Genomic DNA, 22501 nt, shown 5'->3' with positions numbered 1-22501 from the left:
AGCAGGCTGCCCTCCTCTTGAATACACTGTTGTTCGACTGTATTCAGCGTTAGGAAGTTTTAAGTGCCATCAGAGGAACACAAATATCCCTCCAACAAATATTAGCAAGAAGCCTTTATCGTTTGGTGTGCCATCTCTTTTTTGTACTTGATGCTGAGTGACAAAAGAGAGCATCAAAACGAAGTCGTTGTGAAACACTGCAGCTTAGATTGAAGGAAACTTTGTAAGGCAAGCCAAACCAGATAAATGGTGATGTAATGCATCTGGATAGATTATTCACTCTCACATCAAACATTTGCAGATCTGTCCCGGCATGTCTTGCTTCACCGTTGCTTTCTTTCCTGAGCTGTATTTACTTTTAAAGGGGCATTCTTCTGAAAAAGTCATATATTACTTGGCATAGCAGCAGACGGGCTTTGACTGCACATCTTTTCATTTTTTATCACAGTGTGATGGATCTGTGACTCAGCGAGTGGCCCATTCACTCACCTCGAGCGACTCTGCATGGCTTTATAAGCTATGATCTTTGGTACACCGCTTCATGAGCACATCTATCATCACCTTAAAAGTCTGCAGGAAATTAAGTAACTGTAAATGGAACTTGGCAGGTTGTAGTTGGTGAGCCGCTCAATCGTTTCTCAAAGGTTTCTGGTTATGTCGGTGACTCATAATGTGCAACGATGCATTCTGAGTGCCAATTCCAAGCTCAACAACAGGAACATTTTAACCAGGACAAAGAGGTCTCACGTCAGGAAGTTATGTAGTGAAAGAGGGAACAACAGCATGGCATTCATACACATTCGTGAAAAGGAGCAGCATACATACACAAACACGCTTTCACATGCTTTTTGACACAGTGTGAAGTGACAATGTTAGTGAGTAAAACTGTCGTCCTCGGCACTTTTTAAATTCTTGCTCATTGTTTGGTTTGTAGTTTTTTAAATGATTTATATATATATGACACATATATATATATATATATATATATATATAAGGTTTTTAGGTTTTTAAATGAATTGCCTGCATTCTGCTCAGCAATAATACTGCGATAATGGCACCCAACCAGATGCCGTGAGGAGAGTCTAGAGTAGTGGTGCTCCCATGCTTGGCACCCATAATTTTCCGATCTGACCTGCCATGTCATCTCTGCCGTCTCTGAGTCTTTTTTTGTACTTCACATAAAATGAGTGATATTTGTCTGAAATTATCATATTTTAATACATTTCTTCTGCTCTTCAGCAGTACAATACAGACAGCTACTATTGCTGGTTGAAAAAGAAAAATCAACTTCAGTAAGGTTTAACTTTGGAGTTACTCTAAGAATATCAAAATAAAGCTTCCTCTGTGTTTCGTGCAGGTAGGGGAATATGCGATCCCGCAGCAATAGTCTGGAGGATGTGACAAAATCCATGTCTGGACATGAGCCAGCGGACACACAGAGACGAAGCACAGAGCAGGATGAGCCCTCGCTAAGAGCAGAGCGCCGGGGTCGACACCGGAAGCCACCAGATGACACAGGTACAATCCAGCGGAATCATAAGGCAGCCAAGATCAGCTGTTGCATCAGCAGCAGCAGCGCGAGTGCGGCTACAAAAGGAGGCCGCAGGGAGAAGGGCCGAGACCTTTCCCGAGACGACTTGGTGTTTCTGCTGAGCTTGCTGGAAGGAGAGCTTCAGGTAATCCAAAGTGACAGGAACAGCACAGGAACTTGGATAAAGCGATGGGAACGTTACAGAGTTTGCAGCCCTGCAGGCATGGCACTGACCCCAGTCGGACATGCAGTCAGACATATTGGCCCTGTAACAGCGGTCACTCATGATGGACCAACAGCCCATGTTAACAGAGGCTTGACAGTGGAGGCAACTTCCCGTCATTATAACTAGGCAGTATTCGGGAATTATTTGGCAGCAATGTTCGAGAGGAAGTGGATGCTGTGAGAAGATTATCCAAGAAACGATGGTAGACAGAAAACATTTGTGGGAACATTAATCATTTCTAAGGCAACTAATTGAAGACATCCACATGCTGGAGTTTGAGTGGTCAGTGAAGACGTACATATACAGCGATCAGCTCAGGAGGATGAATGATCTAGAGAAAATAATGGCCATATATAATTCACTGAAGCACAAAATAATCAGATGTATTGCTCATTTATGTATATATGTATATAAGAGGAAAAAATTTTCTCATGGTTTCTGGAAGATTTGCATTGCAAATCCAGGATTGTGATGGTGGCTCCTTTATGTATTACGAAAATATCGACTTGAGTTGTGACAACATTAATATTCACTTTGCTCAAATTTATTCTGGATTAAAAGTAGGGATACAGCAAAATGAAAACTTGTAACCAAAATTGAAGTTGAATAATTGAATTAACAAATACAGAATATCAAATGTGGTTTGTAAGTTTTTCACTGTTTCTTTTAATATTGCATAAATAGTTTGGAATACATTTTTAGACATGATTTTCACAAAAAGCAAACATTGTTGAGTTCTATTTGGCTTTCAACAACTATTTCAATGATAATGACCCAGTAATTGTGAGTTTTAAGTTTTAATTCTCAAATTTGAGTCTTAAACTCATGTGGCAAAAGGACCCCACAAATAGCCCCAAGTAGCAAAATGTCCCCATAACAAACACACACACACACACACACACACACACAGGAGCTTGCTTTGCCTCCGCAGGGGATTTGTGTTTTTCATATTGCATGCTTGGTGATTTCACACTGCCAATGTGAATTACAATAATCGTTCATGCCTACTGCAAGCTGTTTGATTGCGTTATAGTGTCATTGGGTCACACACACCACTATGCTTTTACCTCACACCGCTGAAAGTGGTTTTCTTCTGCATACTTTATTAAAAGTTTGAAGTCGTCGTCTTGATAGACTAGAGAAAATATTCTGACAGGATACCAACTCTTTTACCTGCAGGCCAGAGATGAAGTGATTACAGTTTTGAAAGCAGAAAAAATTGATCTGGCCCTATTGGAGGCCAAATATGGATTTGTCACACCACACAAGGTCCTGCAGGCTCTGCAGAGAGATGCCGTCCAGGGCAAAGCTGATGGCCTCCAAGAAGACATCTACGAAAGGCCCATGTTAGAGGTAAGAGCTTACACCTGCCACCACCACAGACCACTCAGTTCCCATGGTGAAATAAACTGTACATCTCTGACGTTTCTTGCTCAGCTGGACAAGCTGGTGGAAAAGCAACGGGAAACATACCGACGCATGTTGGAGCAGCTCCTGATAGTGGAGCAGTCCCACAAACAGGCTCTTTACAAGCTGGAAGATGAGAAGAGAAACCACGGAGAGTTTATAAGGAAGAGCGATGAGTTCACCAATCTGCTGGAGCAGGAGCGGGAGCGGTAAGTAACTCTCGGCTAATATATATATATATATATATATATATATATATATATATATATATATATATATATATATATATATATATATAAAGCACATGTTCCCTGAACAAACATGACTGCCACCGGACAATCCATGCATAAGCTGATATATAAGATATAAGATCCTGGTGCCGCACAATGGTTTACATGTACAGTGTTCTCTTGTTAAAAGCAGGGGTTATGCTCCAGGACCAAACATGATAGAAGCAGGTCATCAGCTCAAATTGCAATCTCTGTAACTACTAATGTATTAAACATGCCTAAAACTGCGATCATGAAAATAAATCCTCCAGTATCTGAGTCTCTCACAGCAGCTGGTGCAGGTCATAAATCAGCTGATCAAAGACACCGTGTCAGCTGACTCATCAGGGTGGGCACACGGGTGAATCGAATTACATCAACAGTGTCAACTGTTGCATTTCAAGTGTCAAAAAATACAATTAAAACCACAATTGTGAACTCTAGCATGCTCAGCTTTGGTGTCTGCCTTCACACGGAACACACCATAAAATGCAAATAATGTATACACACAGTGTTTCATTATGACATTTCCCTGTCTGAATGACCCCCAGTGGCCCGGAGTTCAGTAAAAAAATAAATCCGAGGTATCCGAGATAAATCCGGATCCGAGGTTGATCACTGTAGTCGCACCCACTACGCCAAACTAGATCTGGTTCATACATAAGCTGCACCGGTCTATAAGCTACGGGTGCAGTGGTGCTGTCTTTGCCGTAGAAAGGTCCGTGGTGCACCCGACTTAAAAACGCTGGACCGTGGTCAAGCGTCACAGGAGAGATGCTCAGTCTCAACACCTCCAGGGCTGGAGCGTGCACTCCTGGGTTTTAATGTCCCGTTGTCGGCTGGAGCTCGGGCAGGGACGAGATGAGTTGTCAACAGAACATTACTTTGGTTCATTTTCCGTCACAACCAAACTGTACAAACTGTTCAGAGCTGGACAATCAGCTGGGAACTTCTACACTCTCCGAGAGTCATCACTCATCCTGTAACCGCTCCCACATGCAGCGGCTACACACACACACATATAAATGAACAGCACACATACATTCTCTCTTATTCTCCTCCATTGAGAAAAGCTGCAGCAGGCAATAATATATGGATTGGTCAGGGCGAGGAGGTCTCTATTCCTCAGTGCTTTTCTTGTTGTACGTGCCTGACCAGGCATCAGAGGGATGAGATTTTTTTCTATTGCATTAATGTATCAGCACTAAGAGCCGACCTCTGGGGTCACAATGCATACAAAGGATTCCATTAGGAAACAGTTGGTTTTGCTCCTTGACCTTTTTGGGAAGAGTCACATCATCTGTCCTAATCCTACACAGACTATTTGACTTGGAAGGACGCTTGTTGTAAAAGTGTCTGTGTTTCATTACTGAGAATGACATGAAGGACAGACTGCCATGAAAAACACACTGCTGACTTGAGTCAAGCTACTTACCACAGGAGAAGAGTCCAAATACTTCACGACAGAGAGGGAAATGGGGGAAAAAAAGTAGTCTGATGACTATAAGAGGAATTGATCATGCAGTCAGCTTGTGTTCATCGATCTTACCATGGCAACAGTTAATGATGACGTGCTCTGGAGTTTTGGGACCAGCGTATGTTCAACAACATCTGCCATCGTCATTTGTCTTCAAAGGCTGGACGGCTCTGTTTATATAGTTGAGTGTTTCAGGCTAAGTAAGTGGAGTTCTCCTGCATACTCTCCTTTTAATGGTTTGTCCACAATCCACATGAGACGTTTGACTTTTGATGGTTACCAGTTGGTAATATGATAGTGTCAGTACATGATTGAGTGGACATTTGGGGGTTACGCTACATTAGTAATAAACATTTTTTGCTACAATACCACATCACCTGGTGGTATTGATGTTTCACTTAACCCACTGCAGGTTATTCGTTATGCGTTGCCATGGTGCACGTAGAAGTAGCCAAACGTCCATGAGAGAATCACCACACTGGAAGGATAGTGTTTTGCTTTAGTCCTGTAATGTGACAGGAATAAAGAATATTATCTTTTTAATGGTTTTTGGACATGTGGAACGAGCTCTGTAAATAATATGTTGCCATTGCAGTGCTGGAGATATGCATGCTAAGGTTGAGTAGTAAGTGTTTCTCAGGCTGTTCATAATTCGTGGTCCGTCTTGCCGTTGCTATTAGAACATCTATGCATGTCAAGGGCAGATGGCAGAAAGTCTTCACAAAGGACAGACACAATTTGCCGTGTCCTTGAGCAGTAAAAAATTCAAATGCTTTTCAATTTAAACCATAATTATCAGTGTTTTTATTTTCTCCATGAATTCATATTTGACCGTCATGTTACATGTACAGTATTTAAGACTTGTCTTGACTTGCGTTGTAGCAGTCGTAAAACTGACATGACATATACAGACATATACAAGATATAGCCCACCCATTACACGGTCCACTGAAAATGTTGAGTTGTGTGTGTCATTAGAACATCTCTGGCAGTAAGGAACGTATTGTCCTGAGGGTCTTTAGAAAAACCTTATTCTGTGTCTTCACTGAGGGTGGAGCTCTGTACTGCCCGATAAGATTGATGTATAGAGAGGCTACGCTGTTATCACAGGATAGCTTTGAGACTAGTTCCCTCATGCGAGGCTTTAATTCCCCCCTGCTGTACTATTCTGGTTCGCTGAATTTTAGCATGGTGTAACTACTTTTTTTCCCATCTGTCCCATATGATGATTTCATCCTTGAGTAATGAGTGAGCAGCAGGGTTTGGAAAAGGATAAACCGTTTGTACCTTCAGAATGGAAGCACAAACTTTCATAATAATAGGAAGGAATAGTAGGCACATTTACCTTCTTAACGGAAGAACTAAAAAGTAAGTTGTGGATTGGGAGACAGGGATGGTCTTTTTCTTCTTGGGCAGGAGTGTTAGAACAAAAGCGATGCCCTAACAATGACCAGATGTGGCTGTGAACATGACTGTGACACAGAGACAGAAGCTATGCTATGCTCACTTGAGTTCTTTAGTAGGCATCCAGAAGAATGGTTGTGATCCTGGCCCAGGAAGTTATGTCGTAGCCATCACAGTACGGCACAACTGTGTTGCATATTGACACTACGACCCAACCAAGTTTTCAATCTAGATTCTAATAAAATCATTGAATTCTAAGGAAGAGCCGATTCAAAATAATCTGATTCTCTGGGATCATTCAGAAGTGTTCCTCTTATCGATTTCACAACTGTGACGACTGACTCTACTTGCTGCCATCACTGCCTGTTCAGGGAGCCGCATAACCGCCACTGGCTGCAGCCGATCACAGTCATGGAGGAGTTTGAGCGGAGACGGATGGTAAAGCGTACAAAAGGCTTCATTTTGTTTGCAGAAACAATGCGACTGTAGGGCGACCGAACCCCTTCTACATCATGGTATAATGATGATGAAAGAGTGTTCTGTGTTTGATCAGTGACAGTTGACAACCCTGAGCTAACAGCTACATTGACGTACCATGCTTGTTTTTACAGTGTTGTAGTGAGTCTCCAGTCTGTCTCCTCGGGAAATGTCCTGCACCAATCATAATAACCACAACTGAACACAGGAGCTTCACTGAATGCATCATCTTAGATGTCATGTTTATATAATTATTCAAATAAGACCGTTTAAACATGATGAGTAGATATATTAAATGAGATGCATACATGTACATTGATGTTTTAAACTGTTCACATGGACCAATAAAGACTTCAGTTTAAAAGAACTGGAGCAGGTACAGAGAGGGTACATTTCTGTTTCAGATCAGGCAGCGCCACTCATTCCTGTTTCTCTGATACCAAACAGAGTTTTTTCAACTCTTACAGTTATTCAAGTCCTCTTGTCATTAAATGCACAGTAAATGGATCAAGAAGTTCAAGAAGAACATGAATCAAGAAAAACATCCTCTTTGACTCTTTAAAAACTGACAATCATTGCAAAACAGTTTATCTGAGTAGTATCTTCAATAGAACTGCTCGAAACTAAAATGATACCCAAATATATATTGACCTGTTTTGCTTCCTTTTTTCCCTGTTGAGAATTGATGATAGAATCGCTAAGGAACCAAATCCTTAAGCAATATCAATAACAGAATCAGAATTGTTAAAATCTTATTAATTCCCATCCTTAGAAGAGTGGATATATATTCAAATGCTGTATAAATGTGTAACTACAGGCTGAATAAAGTAACTGCATGTGGCCGCGGATGCACAGCAGATTGGATTTCAATTCAGTTTAATGACTGTGATATTCATCCTCAGAAGGAAGGACGTGAGCTAAAATTTAAAATAATCTTATGTGACAACCCAAGTCCAGTGTCTGGTACCATATTTCATAACTTTAGTTGCGCAATGTCAACCTCACTAGCAGCGATACAAGACATGTTCGCCTCCTGGCCCAAGGGTATTTGTATAACTTCATGCCATCTGGTTGACTTAATTGCAGCCGTGGTGACATCACTCATGTGGATCAGATCTAGAACATTCCACAGCAATGCCCTCACCATCACTGAGATGCTTATTACTGAGACCTGTTCTGATCTTTTACACAGAGCACAGCGTTTTTATTTGAGTGTCTCACTTTTTATGTTCAGGCTTGATGTGGAATTAGGAATCAGCTGTCTCACCTGGTCATGAACTTTCAGCTAAAAGAAAATGTTTCAGGAGGCTGGCGAACAGCTGCTTGTTGTCTTCCACAGATGCTGCTGCATGCCTGAGCAGCGCCTTTCGTCACATACACTTGTTAACTGATATCAGCACAGGAAAGATGCTGGAGAGACAAAGAATTCCACTTCATTCATCAACGTTGGCTGATACGTGGGGGTTAGGTTTTCCAGGAAGACTGTGACGTCTTTAGTGACTTGGAGGGAGAGCACACCTGTGCACGAGCCTGTGCATACTTCACATTCTCCTGCAAGGTTTTACATGATAAAATCCTGGAGCAGAGATGGGATGTTCATGAATTTTGTCAGTGTCGTGTCTGGGTGTAACTTTTCTTTTGATGGAACAGATTTGGGAAAAGGTCTATGACAAGATTTTGGTGCGCCCTTGCGACAAGGTCAAGTGTCAGACTGATTAGATGAGCTGTGTCTATGAGTTTTTTCCAGTTTCCACTGATAAAATTGTATGGTTTTGAATTGAAATATCAATCACTGAAGCATTTAAAGCAGTTTCAATGAACCTCTTTGTTAATTAAAAACAAACCGGACTGTGTCATCTTTGTGAGACGTCATTGCTGCGTTTCAAGGCACAAGTTAATGAAACGGTTCTCTGTTTGCACTCATTCTTGTCGGGGACTCCAACACATTTACAGTTTTATTCATCCAAGAGGAGTTTATGAACTTGTTAAGTGACAGCGGTCACATTGCGTGCGACATCTTGCGGTTTACATGGAATGGATTGCATAGTAATGTCTCCTGTAGGTTCTATAAGTGTTGCTTTAAAAGCTAAATACAGTGGGGCCCTGGCATTCACGGAGGCTAGGGGCCAAAGACAACAGGGAATAGCTCGAAATTGTGAATACTTGTAACCCCACCCAAAAATGCTTGCGGCTCCTTGCTTTGATGTCCAAAATGCTCTCTACACCTAAAGACTTTGTTTAGTTGAATAATTCTACTCACATGATTATTAGTTTGCTCTGGTTTCAGATGACTGAAGTGGAATCACGGAATTGGCAGATAAAAAAAAATTTACTGTGTTTTACATGCAGAATTCTGCATAATGCGGCCGAAACACTCTTTCAGAGGGACATATGTTAAGGAAAAATTGCACGGTGTTGCCAGCAGCTCTGTCAGCGAGAAGGCTGGACCAGACTCTACATGGAGCGACGCTGGTGTTATCCAACGTTTAGTACTGTTGTGGACTAAAATAACATGTAAGTGTGTTCTACAGCAATGTTTTTCAACCTTTTCTTAAGCCACTGCATACTTGGGTTATTAAAAAATTCTGAGGCTCACCACCAAAGGAACCTCCGCCAAAGAGCAATTGTGCTTAGTGGAAAGTCCTGTAGAAAATCCCTTTTAATTCATGAAAAATTGTAGCAACTGAGGCCTTTTGCAGAAACAAATTGGAGAAAATGTGAGAAAACTCGCAAGTTTCTTGTCAGTCTTAGTCCTAAAGTGAAAAGACAAATCTGTCAATATAGACCAAGATTATTTATTTACTTATTATTCCGGTTTGGGTAGTTTCCAGACAAATATGTCTCAACTTGCTTCTTAACTCCAATGACTCTTTCTCTCTTCACATTTTGGAGCAAATTTGTTTGATTCTGAATTTAGCTTTTAGCCAACTTTTAAACCACGGAGCAAACTTTGATAGTTTACAAGTGTCACAAAAGTTTTAAAGTAAGATGTCATGTTAGCTGTTGTGAAGGTGTGTGGTCAAGTTCGAGAAAACGCAACTGAAAATTGCGCATTTCAGGCTTCTTTGCTGAGTGTGAGTGAGTAGAGGAGCACTGCAGTGACTCGTTGATCTATAGTTAATCGAAAGAATGAGAGCAAATCCATGGAATCTCCTCACGTTGGTAGATCTAATTGTTCATGATTTAATGCCATCATTGTAGTGTAGTCTCCATAGGTTTCTAATGTAGATGGAAAGCAATCAGATGTGGTTTGCCATTTAGAAAGAAGCTGGTTGTTGGATAATGTTATTTTGCCTGGTTGGTTTCCTGATTTACGCTTCTCAGTAATGCAGATGTGTTGGTTTCTATCCCAGAGGTGCCTGGACACAGAAGCCAGTCTTCTGCCATGTAATCAAGCGTCTTCTTTGATAGTCCGTCTGAGATCCTTAACTATCGCTTCTCTACACCTGTATACATGGAGCGAATTAAGGCGAAGCGTCATCATCTCATGGCGTAATGTGAGAACCGCTCTCTGACAGACAACAAACCACACAGATGCAAAAACACTGGCTCCTACTTTTTTTTTTTTTTTACCTTCTTTAAGTGTTCTAATAAAGCCTGAAGAATTCAGTCTGGAATAGAATTCTCACAGCTGTTTCATGAATAGCTCATGTAATGGCTCTTAGCTGTTTAAATCTTAGCCATCTGCAAAGGAAAATGTAGCTGTAGATTTCCTGTTACAATTGCGACTATTTCAGAAGCACAAACTGGCAAATATCTTAAATTTGTTGAGAGCATTGTAAAAGTGGATGAGGCTCAATACCAAGTTGGCAACATTGTGGTTTTGATGCTTGTCTTAATATTAACTCTGCATATGATAAATGTGCACATCGTTATGAACTTCAAAATACAAGCCCTAATATGAGCATCTAAATCTAGTACAGATTTTCCTCCAGAGAAGTGCACTACAGTATACGCATTTGTGCCTGTGTTCGTGGCTCTTAGCCTGCTGTGGACTGACGACCTGTCCAGGTTGTCCCCCAGCTCTCCCTCTAGGTTGCTAGGACAGCCTGCAGCCTCCTTATTGCTTGGTCCCGAAGAGCAATGCCAGACGTTTTTTGAGGAACACTAAACAACAGCATTAATTTAGCTGTCCTTAGAAGTCAGGAACATACTTGAATTACAACAGTGCTGCAGCCGAACTGCATTAAGGACCCTGCGTTTGTTACTCATGGTGTTCATATGTTCTTCCTGTAATTGCATGGGCTTTCTTCAGGGACTCTGGTTTCCTCCCACAGTCCAAAGTCTCACAGATGGTTTTTGGTGACTCTAGATTGTCTGTGGATGCGAGTGCATTATAGATGTTATTTAGAAGTGGCCTTAAAGCGTGTTCTCCACATCCAGTTATGCATGATTTGCACATTTCTGGATGGCCACATGGATTACAGTTAAAACAGAACAGTAGGTGGTCATAGAATTCAGTTGTTCTGTCACGGTGATACCAGGGAGGAAGATGGACAACAACTAATGAATGTCAGCTACAATGGGGTCAGTGTGTAGTATGTTTGTATGTTTTGTTTGTTTCTATCATATGTTCTTGGTGTGTATTTTACTAACTACTGGAAATTTACTCATAGAATTTGGTGTGCACTGATCGCCATTTTAATTTTGCAGTATGTAATGCAGAATTGCAATTGTCTTCTTTTTGCCCATCGTTTTTTTTCTGCCTCAAGTAAATCACCCACAAAAATCCCTTTTTTTAGATTGATGACACAAATCTACAAAATAAAAATACTGAACAACGCTGAACAGAATACATTGCGACTAGTAAAGCAAATAAACTATAAAAAAGGCAAAGTGCAAACTGTGTAAACTTCACTTGGTAAATAGCATAATGTTGTCTTCTAACCTGACAGACCGCTCCCTTTTCGTTGATTTCATGCTGACAGGACACGGCTTGTGTCAGGTGTTTTAACGCTGCGTCTGGGTGGGTGCACACATCGCGAACTGCAATTCGGTCGTCATTTCACTTGACAGAGAAGCATCGTGAAAACAACTGCCATCGTGGCTAGCTGGCTCTAATGTCTGGATTTTCCAGAGAAATGCCTGCTTTGTTTTGTCATTGTCAAATATAAGAAATAATAACATTTCTCATCATGTATAAATATAAATAGCATTGGAAGCATAGCAAGGATGAAAGTGAAAGTGTACAAAACGGTGGTCAGGCCAGCAATGTTGTATGGTTTGGCCGAACTGGAGGTAACAGAGATGAAGATGCTGAGCTTCTCTCTGGGAGTGACCAGGATGGATTGAATCAGGAACCAGTAAATCAGAGGGACAGCACATGTGGTCAGGTGTTTAGGAGACAAAGTCAGAGAGGCTAGATTGAGATGGTTTGGACATGTACAGAGGAGAGATAGCCAGTATATTGGTAGGAAGATGTTGAGGTTGGAACTGCCAGGTAGAAGGTGGAGAGGAAGGCCAAAAGAGGAGATTTATGGAGGTGGTGAAGGAGGACATGAGGTTTGTAGGTTTGAGAGAAGAGGATACAGAGGACAGGGTGAGATGACTGAAGAGGATACTGAATGGTTACAACATCTTGACTTTAATTTGATAACATTATTGTACTGGAACTATGAATACTCCCAATTCAGTTATCTTTATTTATGCCACATTGTTAGCGAGACAGTAAATACTTCCCAGCCTTTGTATGTGGGGCCAGACAAGGATCAGGAAACAACTGCCTGACAGATGGTAGGGTGACATCATGCTCCTTGCGATACTGAGATGACGCGAATAAGATTCAGGAGATGTTAGTTTTCCACAGACATGAAAAGCCAAAGTGATTTCAGGGTGACATGACACATGATCTGTTAATTCAAACATCTGTCTCGCTGAAAAGAGAATTACAATGCAGACGGGGAATCTGTCAGAGTGATGTATGACTTAATCTTCTGTTTGTGACAGCAAATAAAAATGAGAGTGGAGCTATGGGGTCAGTGTTTTTCAACAATGCTTTTCAATGCTACTCTTCCCGCACACATGCAGTGAACAAGCCAGTCATCCACCGTAGATCTGCTCAACATCCAGTTGTTTTGAAACCTGTTGTGCCTCTAATTTGACCACAAGCCTTATGACAAAACGATGGAGTGTTCCTTGTCAGCCTCGTGATGCCCAAGACTGTCTGCACCGCAGGGCTAACAGAGCTAACAGCTAACATGATGTCTGCCATCAAAACTTTATTGGCACTCGTAGAAGTCAAAGTGTGCTTTGTGGTTTAAAAGTTAGCTAAAAACTAAATGCAGAACCAAACAAATTTGCTCCAAAATGTGAAGAGAGAAAAAATAACTGTAGTAATAGAGCAAGCTGAGGCAAAGAATGAAGATTTGTCAAGGAATTCTCCTAACTAGAATAAAACCATGCAAAAGAGATGTGAGATTGTGATGAATGCACAACTTTTATTGAACCTAAATAAATAATACATGATGTATTTTTTGCCATATTGCCAACTCCTTTCAGTAGACAGCTTTAAAGAAACATTTTCTGAAATTTGTACCGGCAAATAACATGCCAAAATCGCCAAGTATCAGTCGCTACAATGTTTGACAAATTAAAAGGGATTTGCCACAGGACTTTCGACTAAGCACAATTGCTCTTTGGCCGAAGTTCCTTTTGCGGTGTGACTCAGGCTTTTTTTTCCAATAAACCAAGTGTGCCTAAAACAGGTTGAAAAAATGATCTAGAGTATCATTGCCTCTGCCTATGACTGGCAAACTCTACCGTCCTTGTCAGAGTGAGTGAATGAGTTATGTAACTAATCATCAGCCAATCACAGACATGAAATGGATACATGACAACTGCTGTTTATCCTATCAGCAATAATGGAATCCATTGCCTGAAGGACACAGCATTTTCCGCATCGCAAAGTACGATGGATACTTTAGACAGCATTTTCAGAAACCAACACACACATGCTGTTCATGTTGTTGGGATTTTTTTTTTTTTTACCATTTTGTTACCGTTTAAAGTGATTTAATTATCTAACTTGAAACTTACTAAAAAATGTTGTGAATTTCAATACACTCCATCCATTCAACGCAGGGCCACAAATCTTCTACTTATATTTCAAGAGCTAACAACTCCCTGTTGGTGAGATTTAGACTAGAGATAGAGACCAGGGTGTTTTATCCCAACTAGTTTGGGTCTCATGTCTGTTGCTGTAAATCGTTCAGATACATGCAAGAGATTGGACCAAAGGACTTTATCATCAATGTAAATCTTGAGCAGGACATGGCTTGACTTAAGTCACTGGAATGGCTCTGTGCGTCTGGGGCTTTGACCGGACTCTACAGAACTTTGATTTTTCTCATCTTCTGGTTTGGCTGGCCATAAGATTCCAGGTGGTTGAAGAATCCTTCCGGTAGAGTTCATCCTCTGCTGCTGTCATGGTTTTCAAGTTTGAGATAGAGTATAATACACACTGACTGAAAGAACATTTTCTTTTGTAGCATTCCAGGCAGGACGATGTGGATCTGGGACACCCAGAGAATTGCACGCTAGCGTATGGCGCATCATGCACAGGGGAAGAGAAAAAAAAAGTTTATTTCCATATAAAGTCTGGTGCGGGTGTGGACCGCGTGTCGCAGAGCGCAAGGAGCAGCACACATGCGGGTGTGGGGATGCACAGGGGATCATTGTGGGGAGACAGGGAGATCATTTATGTCATTAATAACCCCTTATGCAGCTCTCCTCCTTAGTGATGGTACTGACTAAAACACATTACTGTTTGATGGCCTCTAAATAGCAATCTGACATCCTATTAAATGTAGAATGAATTGCGCACCATTCTCTGTCTTTTTGACATGTGTAGCACACCAATGTGTCAATATTCCTTTTTTGTCAGTATAGGAAGCAAAAGGCAACTTTCCCACCGTCAATATATGATGCCAAGAGAGTGAGGATGGGTTGGACCGACTTGACAGTGGAATTGTGAGAAGACACTGACAGTAAGAAGATGTTAAGCTGAGTAATGACTCTCCAGTTGTTAGTGAAATGGACACTGGACCTTCGTTAATCTCTCTCCAGTCCAAGTTATTCATCAGTACTGATGACTGGAGCAGTGCCATGTTCCCAAAGTGTAGACTCTTTAAATGGTAATGCAGAATTGCAATAAATGCTGTAGGAAATCTTTTGGTTGTCCTATGTGTGGTCGCACGTCAAGAACTAAAATTATTATGATATCAGAGCAGCTTACTTGGTTCAGGTGTATAGAATTTTGATGGGAAAGACCTGAATCAAGTCAAAGTTTGTCAGTCAAAGGATCTTTGGGATAATATCATTGATGCGTGACCATCCAATCAAAAAAGCACCTTGATAAATCTTTGTCACTTTCTCAAGGAAGGGATTACAGGCTCACTACTTTTAAAGCAGACAGGTAACACAAACATTCATGGCCACAAAAGCCACAAAAGCAATGGATGCGTACCAAACTTGCTGTGTTGCAACAGGCGTAGTTGAAGATAAAGTGACAGATGTTTTTTTCTTCAACAGTATATCTATTGCAATCTGTTCACATTGTTCAACTGCTGGGTTTCTGTAAAATGTAACATGTCAAAAAGAGGCTGATTTGTGGTTTGACCTGAGAGCGACCACAAGAGAGAATAAATGCTGCCTGGATCTCCTTAATTTTATGTAAGTATAGCGTGAGCTCATTCCAAAACACATTTCTTAAATCAAGTCATGAGCTCATCGTTGGAAGATGCGTATTACAGAGGATTTCATTCACTGAAAATTGCATAAAAGTCAGAACTTTAACTACAATTCTTCTGCAGCAATTTTCCTAGACGTGGTTTCAGAGAGACTGTTGTGTGCCCAGATTTGGATTAGACATTTTAAAGTGAAGTGTTTCAAGTCTAAATGGGGAAAAAAAGCAGTAATTAAAGATCCGACTTGAAACACATACAGCATTTGTTGTTATTTAGAAAGTTGTTCGCACTTTCACTCTACAAGAACAGGGTTCAAAGACCAAACATTTTTAGTCGAAAGTTTGCACGTTTCCTCTCAACAAGAATGTGTGTTCATGTGACTGACGAAAATGTCTATTGATTGTCTGGGGGGTTGCTCGTTTTCATGTGTAGGCTCATGGGAGTCCAACAACCTGTTCTCGTTCCTTCTTAGTTGCTGCTGCGACTGCCTACTAAGCTGGCCATTCAACATTACCAGGATTGCAAAGTGAAGGTTTGGCCTCACCAAGGTTTATGGATTCACTTAAAAAGGCCATGACCGTGCACTGCTTATCCCTGCTCACCTGAGAAGTGTAGTGTTGATCTGGACTAGTGGTGAGAGGTTTGTGAGATTGGATATGAAAGTTAAAGTATTGTCTCAAAATGGCCCTGCTGGAGATGCCCGACGCCCTCTGAGATGATGAGGATGAATGTTTGGTTTCACAGAAAGCACCTCCATCATGATCGGAAAGGCTGCAGCTTATCGTTTCAACTGTAGTCAATGGGAAGGTTCCCATCAGGATCGTTGTGCTTGACTTTTAACCTTTTTCAGCCACGGCACAGATCATTGTAATTCAAATCCCGAGGCTCACCACCAAAGGAACCTTGGCTAAAGAGCAATTGTGCTAAGTGGAAAGATGATCTTAAAAATGTAATTTGTGAAAAATTATAGCTATTGTATGCTATTTACAGAAACTAATTACAGAAAACGTATTTGTTTAAAAATGTCTACAGTAAGACAGCAAGTGGGCAATATGGCAAAAACATTCTTTGCCATATTGCCACTCGCAGACCAACTTTGATGGTCTGCGAGTGTTAATAAAGTTTTGAAGTGAAACGTCACCTTTGCCATTAACTCTGTTAGCTCTGCTGTGCAGACAGTCTTCGGCATTGCGGGTCCACGGAGGAACAATCCATAATTCTGTCGTCAAGGTGTGTGGTCAAGTTAGAGGCACATCGGGTTTAAAAACAACTGGATGTTGAGCAGATCTATGGTGGATACAAAGAATTTGACCAAATCCATGTAATCTGCTCAGGTTGGGAGATCGCCAACACATTCTCGTGGTTCATGACTTACTGTCATCATATCACCTACCTCTATCTGCGGAGCACCAGACAGTCTCTCACGGCAAAATAGCATGCCATGGCAGTTCAAAAAAGCTGCCCAAAAAGAAAAATGACCAATCTTAAACCTTGCCAATCGAGTAATTTTGACAGGAAGTCAGTCAGAGACAACAGAGTTTGATCTGGTCAGTTTACAAGATAAAAGCACTTTGTTTACTCGGAAATATCAACATGAGCAATGGCTTTGATTGGAAGCTTGGCATAGCCATCACTCTTCTGTGGCGCGGCACAGATGCCATTATGCATTTTTTACATAACTCAATTCAGTGGCATTGATCATAAAAATGCATAACTGGCAATAGTTTGTTACATGGTGGATTATTAGTATTTTGTGATTTGAGCTTTAATTTGATATTACGATGTGGCAGAGTGTTGCATCATGCCATACAGTAAATTTCTTTATTACTTTGGAAAACAAAGTAATAACAACACCATTATTATTCAAAAGGAACGCTACTGGACGCCTTGACTGGGGATCACTGCTTGCACTGAAACAAAGTGAAATTTATCTGAAGCTTGTGACCCTCTGGGACCCCTCCAGTTGGGAACCACCTGTTGTGTCCCCTGTGTGAGGAGAGACCAGTCACACCTATCCAGATGCTGACATCATGGCAAAATTCATTCTGATAATGGAGTTTCTGCCAGCATAAAGCTAGAGACACCACAGTGTCCTCCAGGTGTCATGTCCGCACTTTAACCTGTTTCGTTTTTCTGTTTGTATTTTCTCTGCGCCCCTTCCTCGTGCTTTTATTTTGTTACTCCCTCTCGTTTCCGTTTCCGCTCTTCCTATCCAACTTCACAGGCAAAGGCAGCTGGCTCTCATTGTTTCATCAGTCCCTCCTCGGATATATTCCTCCTGACGCCAGCTGCGTTTTCCAGATGGTAGATTTCGACTCTCCACTCAGGTATCTCTTGCCAAGACTTCCGTGTTTAGCTTTCGACCTTTTATAAATTCCTACTGTGCTGAATTCCTATTCTGTCGCAACCCTTTGTTTTCACGTCCTTCCTTGCTATTTCTTCGTTATCTTCCCAACCTTGCATTCATTCCGCGTGTGAGCAGTTATTGGTCTCACTTTTTAGTTAAGATGGATCCGCTTAGTTTACCCCTCGTGTGCGTGAGTGTGACACCACCTCCACCAAGTGCTTTCAGTTCTTTGCCACCACGTCAAGCTTAACTCAGTCAAGTTTTTTTTTCTGTTCTCCCAGTTTTAAGGCTTGTGATTCTAATCCGCCTTTCTTGTGTTCCAGATTCTTCGCTCCCTGTGTGTTCCTCCCAGTCCGCGCTTTGGTTGCCTGTATATTCATTTATATGTATTCATTGATTAAATTGTTAAAATGAATCTTGTTGTTACGTGTCGTCTGTCGACCAGTACCGACTGCACTTGGGTCCATCCTTCCACTAATCATGACACCAAGTGCTCCCGTCATAGTTTTCTTTTCACTCAAACCAATTGACATTATGAGCGATGATGTGCGTCCACTTCTCATCTCACCCTCCATCAATCGTGTGTTGCCAGGTGGTGGTGTTATGGGCATCATATGAGGAAACAGATTTTGTGCTCCAGACATTGTGGTGATGTAATCTGATTATTTGGTCCTCCTTCTGCTGAGTGGGGAGACCAGGTGGCATTGTTCCGAAACATTTCAAGACATTGTCTCTCATTTGGTCTGACTCCTCATGGTATTTTATTTAATTATTTACTTTTCTTTTTCAATTATGTTGATAGGAAAAAGAATGAACCCCTTTTATATTATATTGTATTGTATTGTATTGTATTGTATTGTATTATATTATATTGGCGTGTATAATGAGCTAGCCTTTGAAGCTGAAAGTATCAAAAGAAAACGACTCCTGGGTTACTGGGTGCAACCATGAAACTTCATGGCTTTGGATAATTTAGAGCCTGCCTTTCAACTGTGTCTGTTTCTTGCAGTTAGAGTTAACCAGAATATCTGTGAGAATAACATTTGGAGGACCCAGATTCAAGTTTACTGCCTCAAGTTGGAATCAACGTCTATGCTATGAGGCTGCAGCTAACCACATCCAAGTGGGGGGGAATTACAGTTGATGGGGCAGGTTTACAGAGGGCCACGTACGCACATAGGATTTGGCATGCACAATCTAGAATTATGTGCAAACGACCTATACATTATTTTCATCATTTTTTTACATGACCATCATATTACATGTAAAATGTGAGGAATAACAATGATGGAAGGATGACACACCAGCAATGAATCCTTCCCTATAAAGGACAACATTTTTTTAAAACTGAAAAATCATTTAATGCTTCAGTAGGAAGGGAGCAGACAGTCCACAAGCATGTTACCGTCTCATCTAATCCAATCCCTGTGGGAAAGGAAGTAATGTTACATTTTGCTCAGTAAATTCCAGTGTACTTGATCACTGCAATATAAATGCCTTCAGAACTCAGCGAGAGTTGGAAACGTCAAATCCAAATCTGAACAGCATGAAATTTACGAATAATGAAGCAACATCATGGAAGATTTGCTTAATTGAGCTTCATTGAAGTTACACAAAACATCTTCCATTTCCACATTGCCAGGTGCTAGTCAGTTGCTATTTATAACCCCTAACATGACTCTCCTCCTTAGTGAGTGTACGGAAAGTCACTGTGACTAAAATGAATGCCGCCCCGTCCCATGGCTCAGGCTCACCCTAATCCCAACCGACGTCTTTTTTTTTCACGTGTTGCACTGCCAATGTGTCAATATGCAACACTGAGGGCTGCCTTTTTTGTCACTATCGGGCGCAAATATCCACTTTCCCAACATCAATAGCAGTGAGTATAGGTTGCTGTATGACATGCATCACAAACACTATCAAGACAACGTAAGAAAATAAAATTCCAGGACTAAAATTGAAAGCGATGGGAAAAGAAAAAAGACAGTAATATAGATCAACTTACAATAAAGAATACATTTATTAACATTGTTTTTGTCTGTAACAGAAAACACTTAAAATGCATGAATTTGACGGAAATAAAAAACAAATAATAATGAGTAGATGTGCAATTACACTTTATTCTAGTACAGCAAAAAGTATGTTCCCCGAGGTCACATGGGCCCCACTCCCAGCGTTGCTGCGCGCCCTGCAAAGGGGACCCGCCCAACTATTTCAGAAGGACTGCTGTAGAGTAAATGCTGATTATTTTAAATTATGTTTGCAGATAAAAGGTGAGGCTGGGTGTGGATGTTGGGACATGTATATTAAAAGATTAGCCGACTTCTGCCGGAAGTATTTATCCGTACCTGTAAACAGAGCTTGATGTCAAAGTGTGGTCTTCATCTACAAGTCAACATCTAAATCACAGCAGACAGAGCTGCTCCCCTAGAGGATCAAAAGATCTTCTCCTTGACTGTGAAGTTGGAGATGACATCACCACCGGGGGAGGGAGGGTTAAAGTTGTTCTTTGGATTTGCCTTTCTGTGAAAAAGAGTGCAAAAAGGGATTCATCTGATAGATAACTTGTTTTGTTACTGAACGCTTAACATTTTTAATGCAATCGACTAAAAAAAACGACCGGATGGTGAAATACTTTTGAGTTTTATCCATTTGTCAGTGTCAGCAAAGAGGGACAAAAAATTCTGGTATTAATGGTGATGTCTGTGGTGCAGCCCACTAATCTCATGCGTGCTGACTACTTTTGGGGTGCAGAACAAGGCATCTACTGAGGGCTGTTTCACACTGTGTGCTTTGTCTCAAGACAGAGAGCTCAGAAGTCCCAGATGTGAACACAAGCGAGTCGGGTTGTGTGGAGGCTGTTTGACAATTTGCTGTGTCTCGTCAAACAAACTCTAACATGGTTCTCACTTTAAGTGTTTTTGAAATCCAAGTGTTGTGCACCCAGGAACCAATGGTAATCAGATGTTGGGTTCAGGACACATATACCTGGCCTGCTACACTACACACAAACATGCACACACAATACACATCATGTAATTCAACCAGAATGACCGTCAGGTGGTGGAGAGGGCAAACAAAGGGTCGACAAGAAAAGAGGATAGAAGTAAATAATGGAAACAACACAAATCTTTTGGGAGAGACACCTCCCTAGTGGTGGTTGGTGAGGTTAACAAAGCCCAGTCATCTGAGTCAGACAACTACAGTAGACAATAAAGCCGGGTAGGGGTTTAAGAACATGGCAAACATTCAGAGAAAGTTGAAGACAATAACTGCCTGATTGCATTTTGGACACCACAACATCCATCCAGTTCAACAGCCTGACCAGGAAACTGATACCAGCCAACGTCCACAACAAGTTCTGAGCTGTGTGATCACAGTCCTGAGACAGCAAAGGGTTAAGGAGGAAAACATGAAGAGAATTTTATAGGCGGGTTAAAAGAATTCCAGAGATAGTCAAAGAAGAGGAAGAGGGAAGGACACATTTGTATTTGATTAAAGGGCGGTGATGTCATCATGGATGTCAGGTAATCAGCCGCTGGGCTGTGTGTATCACTCAGTACAGAATGTACGATTGCGGAGTTCGTGTTTGTGTGGTGAGCACCACAATTCACACATCTGTTGTTGCTCATTAATGAGACACGTATGAACTCCAGGATGGCCATCTGTACTGGACATCACTTCTTGTTCAATAGTTTCCCTCTATCTATACAGCTGGCAAGCTTAACTTGTACTTGTAGCTCCAGACACGTGTGGATCGCGCATCATGGAGCTTGAGGAACATCATGGGGAGACAGGGAGACACTTAAGTAGACTAGATGTCAGTTGCTATTTATAACCCCTTACGTGGCTCTCCTCCATGATGGTACTAAAGGTCACGGTGACTAAAACACACAGCCATTTGATGGAATTTAAAAAGCAATTGACACTTAAATGTAAAATGAATGGAGCGCCATACCCCCAACCTATGTCTTTTTTTCATGTGTCACACTTCCAATGTGTCAACAAGCAACGTTGAAGGCTGCATTTTTCGACAGTGTGGGTCACAAAAGGCAACTTTCCCAACGTCATTATATGGCGGAGTATTGGAAGCCACCTTTTGTGACTCCACTGCTGTCTTAGCCCGATGTTCTGCCTTGTGCAAAACTCCAACTACTCTTTGGGTGTCGTAATTTGTGATGTCACCACATTTACATCGCCAAATCACCAAGAAGCAGGTGGGTAGGGGTGGGAATCTTTTACCTCTCGACTCGATTCCAGTTTTTGGGGCCACGATTGGATTCGATATATTTATTAAGTACATGGTTAAGGTTATATAAAACCAATATCAGATACTGCTTAAGTAACAAAATAAGATTGCCTCTTTGTTAAAAAACAAAAAAGTTAAATGTGTTGAGGAGTGCCTTTACTGCCAATCATTCTGTCTGTGGCGCAGCTGAAAACCCTAAGGGCTCTGTGTGTCTGCGATCTCTGGATGACGCCTCCCAGTACCTGGGCAGTTGTTGTGCTTGCACACTATTTGTGTTGTTCAGCTTGGGCATAAACGTTACACCTCCAAGTGGGGTGTATTTTCTAACTGGTGTTCAGCTCTGTTGCTGAAGTTCTGTCCTTCCTTTAGGAGCTCTTGGACAGGGGTCGGGCAGCTTCTACCTTCAATGTTTTTGCAGCTGCCATTTCGT

The 22501-nt window shown here is 41.4% G+C and overlaps 1 protein-coding gene across 5 annotated transcripts in view; it reads left to right on the top strand.

Annotated features, from left to right (window-relative positions):
* The window catches only part of filip1l (filamin A interacting protein 1-like), a 59350-nt gene that overhangs the window by 22173 nt on the left and 14676 nt on the right, over positions 1-22501 (top strand). For 3 of the 5 annotated variants that reach the window (XM_053865890.1, XM_053865898.1, XM_053865916.1), the window contains exons 2-4: positions 1358-1676; positions 2937-3110; positions 3195-3373. In XM_053865890.1, the coding sequence (XP_053721865.1) occupies positions 1368-1676; positions 2937-3110; positions 3195-3373 (662 nt within the window). In that variant the 5' untranslated portion in view covers positions 1358-1367. Of the gene's footprint in view, positions 1-1239; positions 1293-1357; positions 1677-2936; positions 3111-3194; positions 3374-22501 lie in introns of all 5 variants that reach the window. The other 2 variants (XM_053865907.1, XM_053865926.1) reach the window with 2 other exon arrangements.

The sequence above is a fragment of the Synchiropus splendidus genome, chromosome 1 (assembly GCF_027744825.2).
Source record: "Synchiropus splendidus isolate RoL2022-P1 chromosome 1, RoL_Sspl_1.0, whole genome shotgun sequence".
Lineage (NCBI taxonomy): Eukaryota > Metazoa > Chordata > Actinopteri > Syngnathiformes > Callionymidae > Synchiropus > Synchiropus splendidus.
Note: the sequence above shows the minus strand (reverse complement) of the source record. Positions and strands in the feature narration are given on the sequence as shown.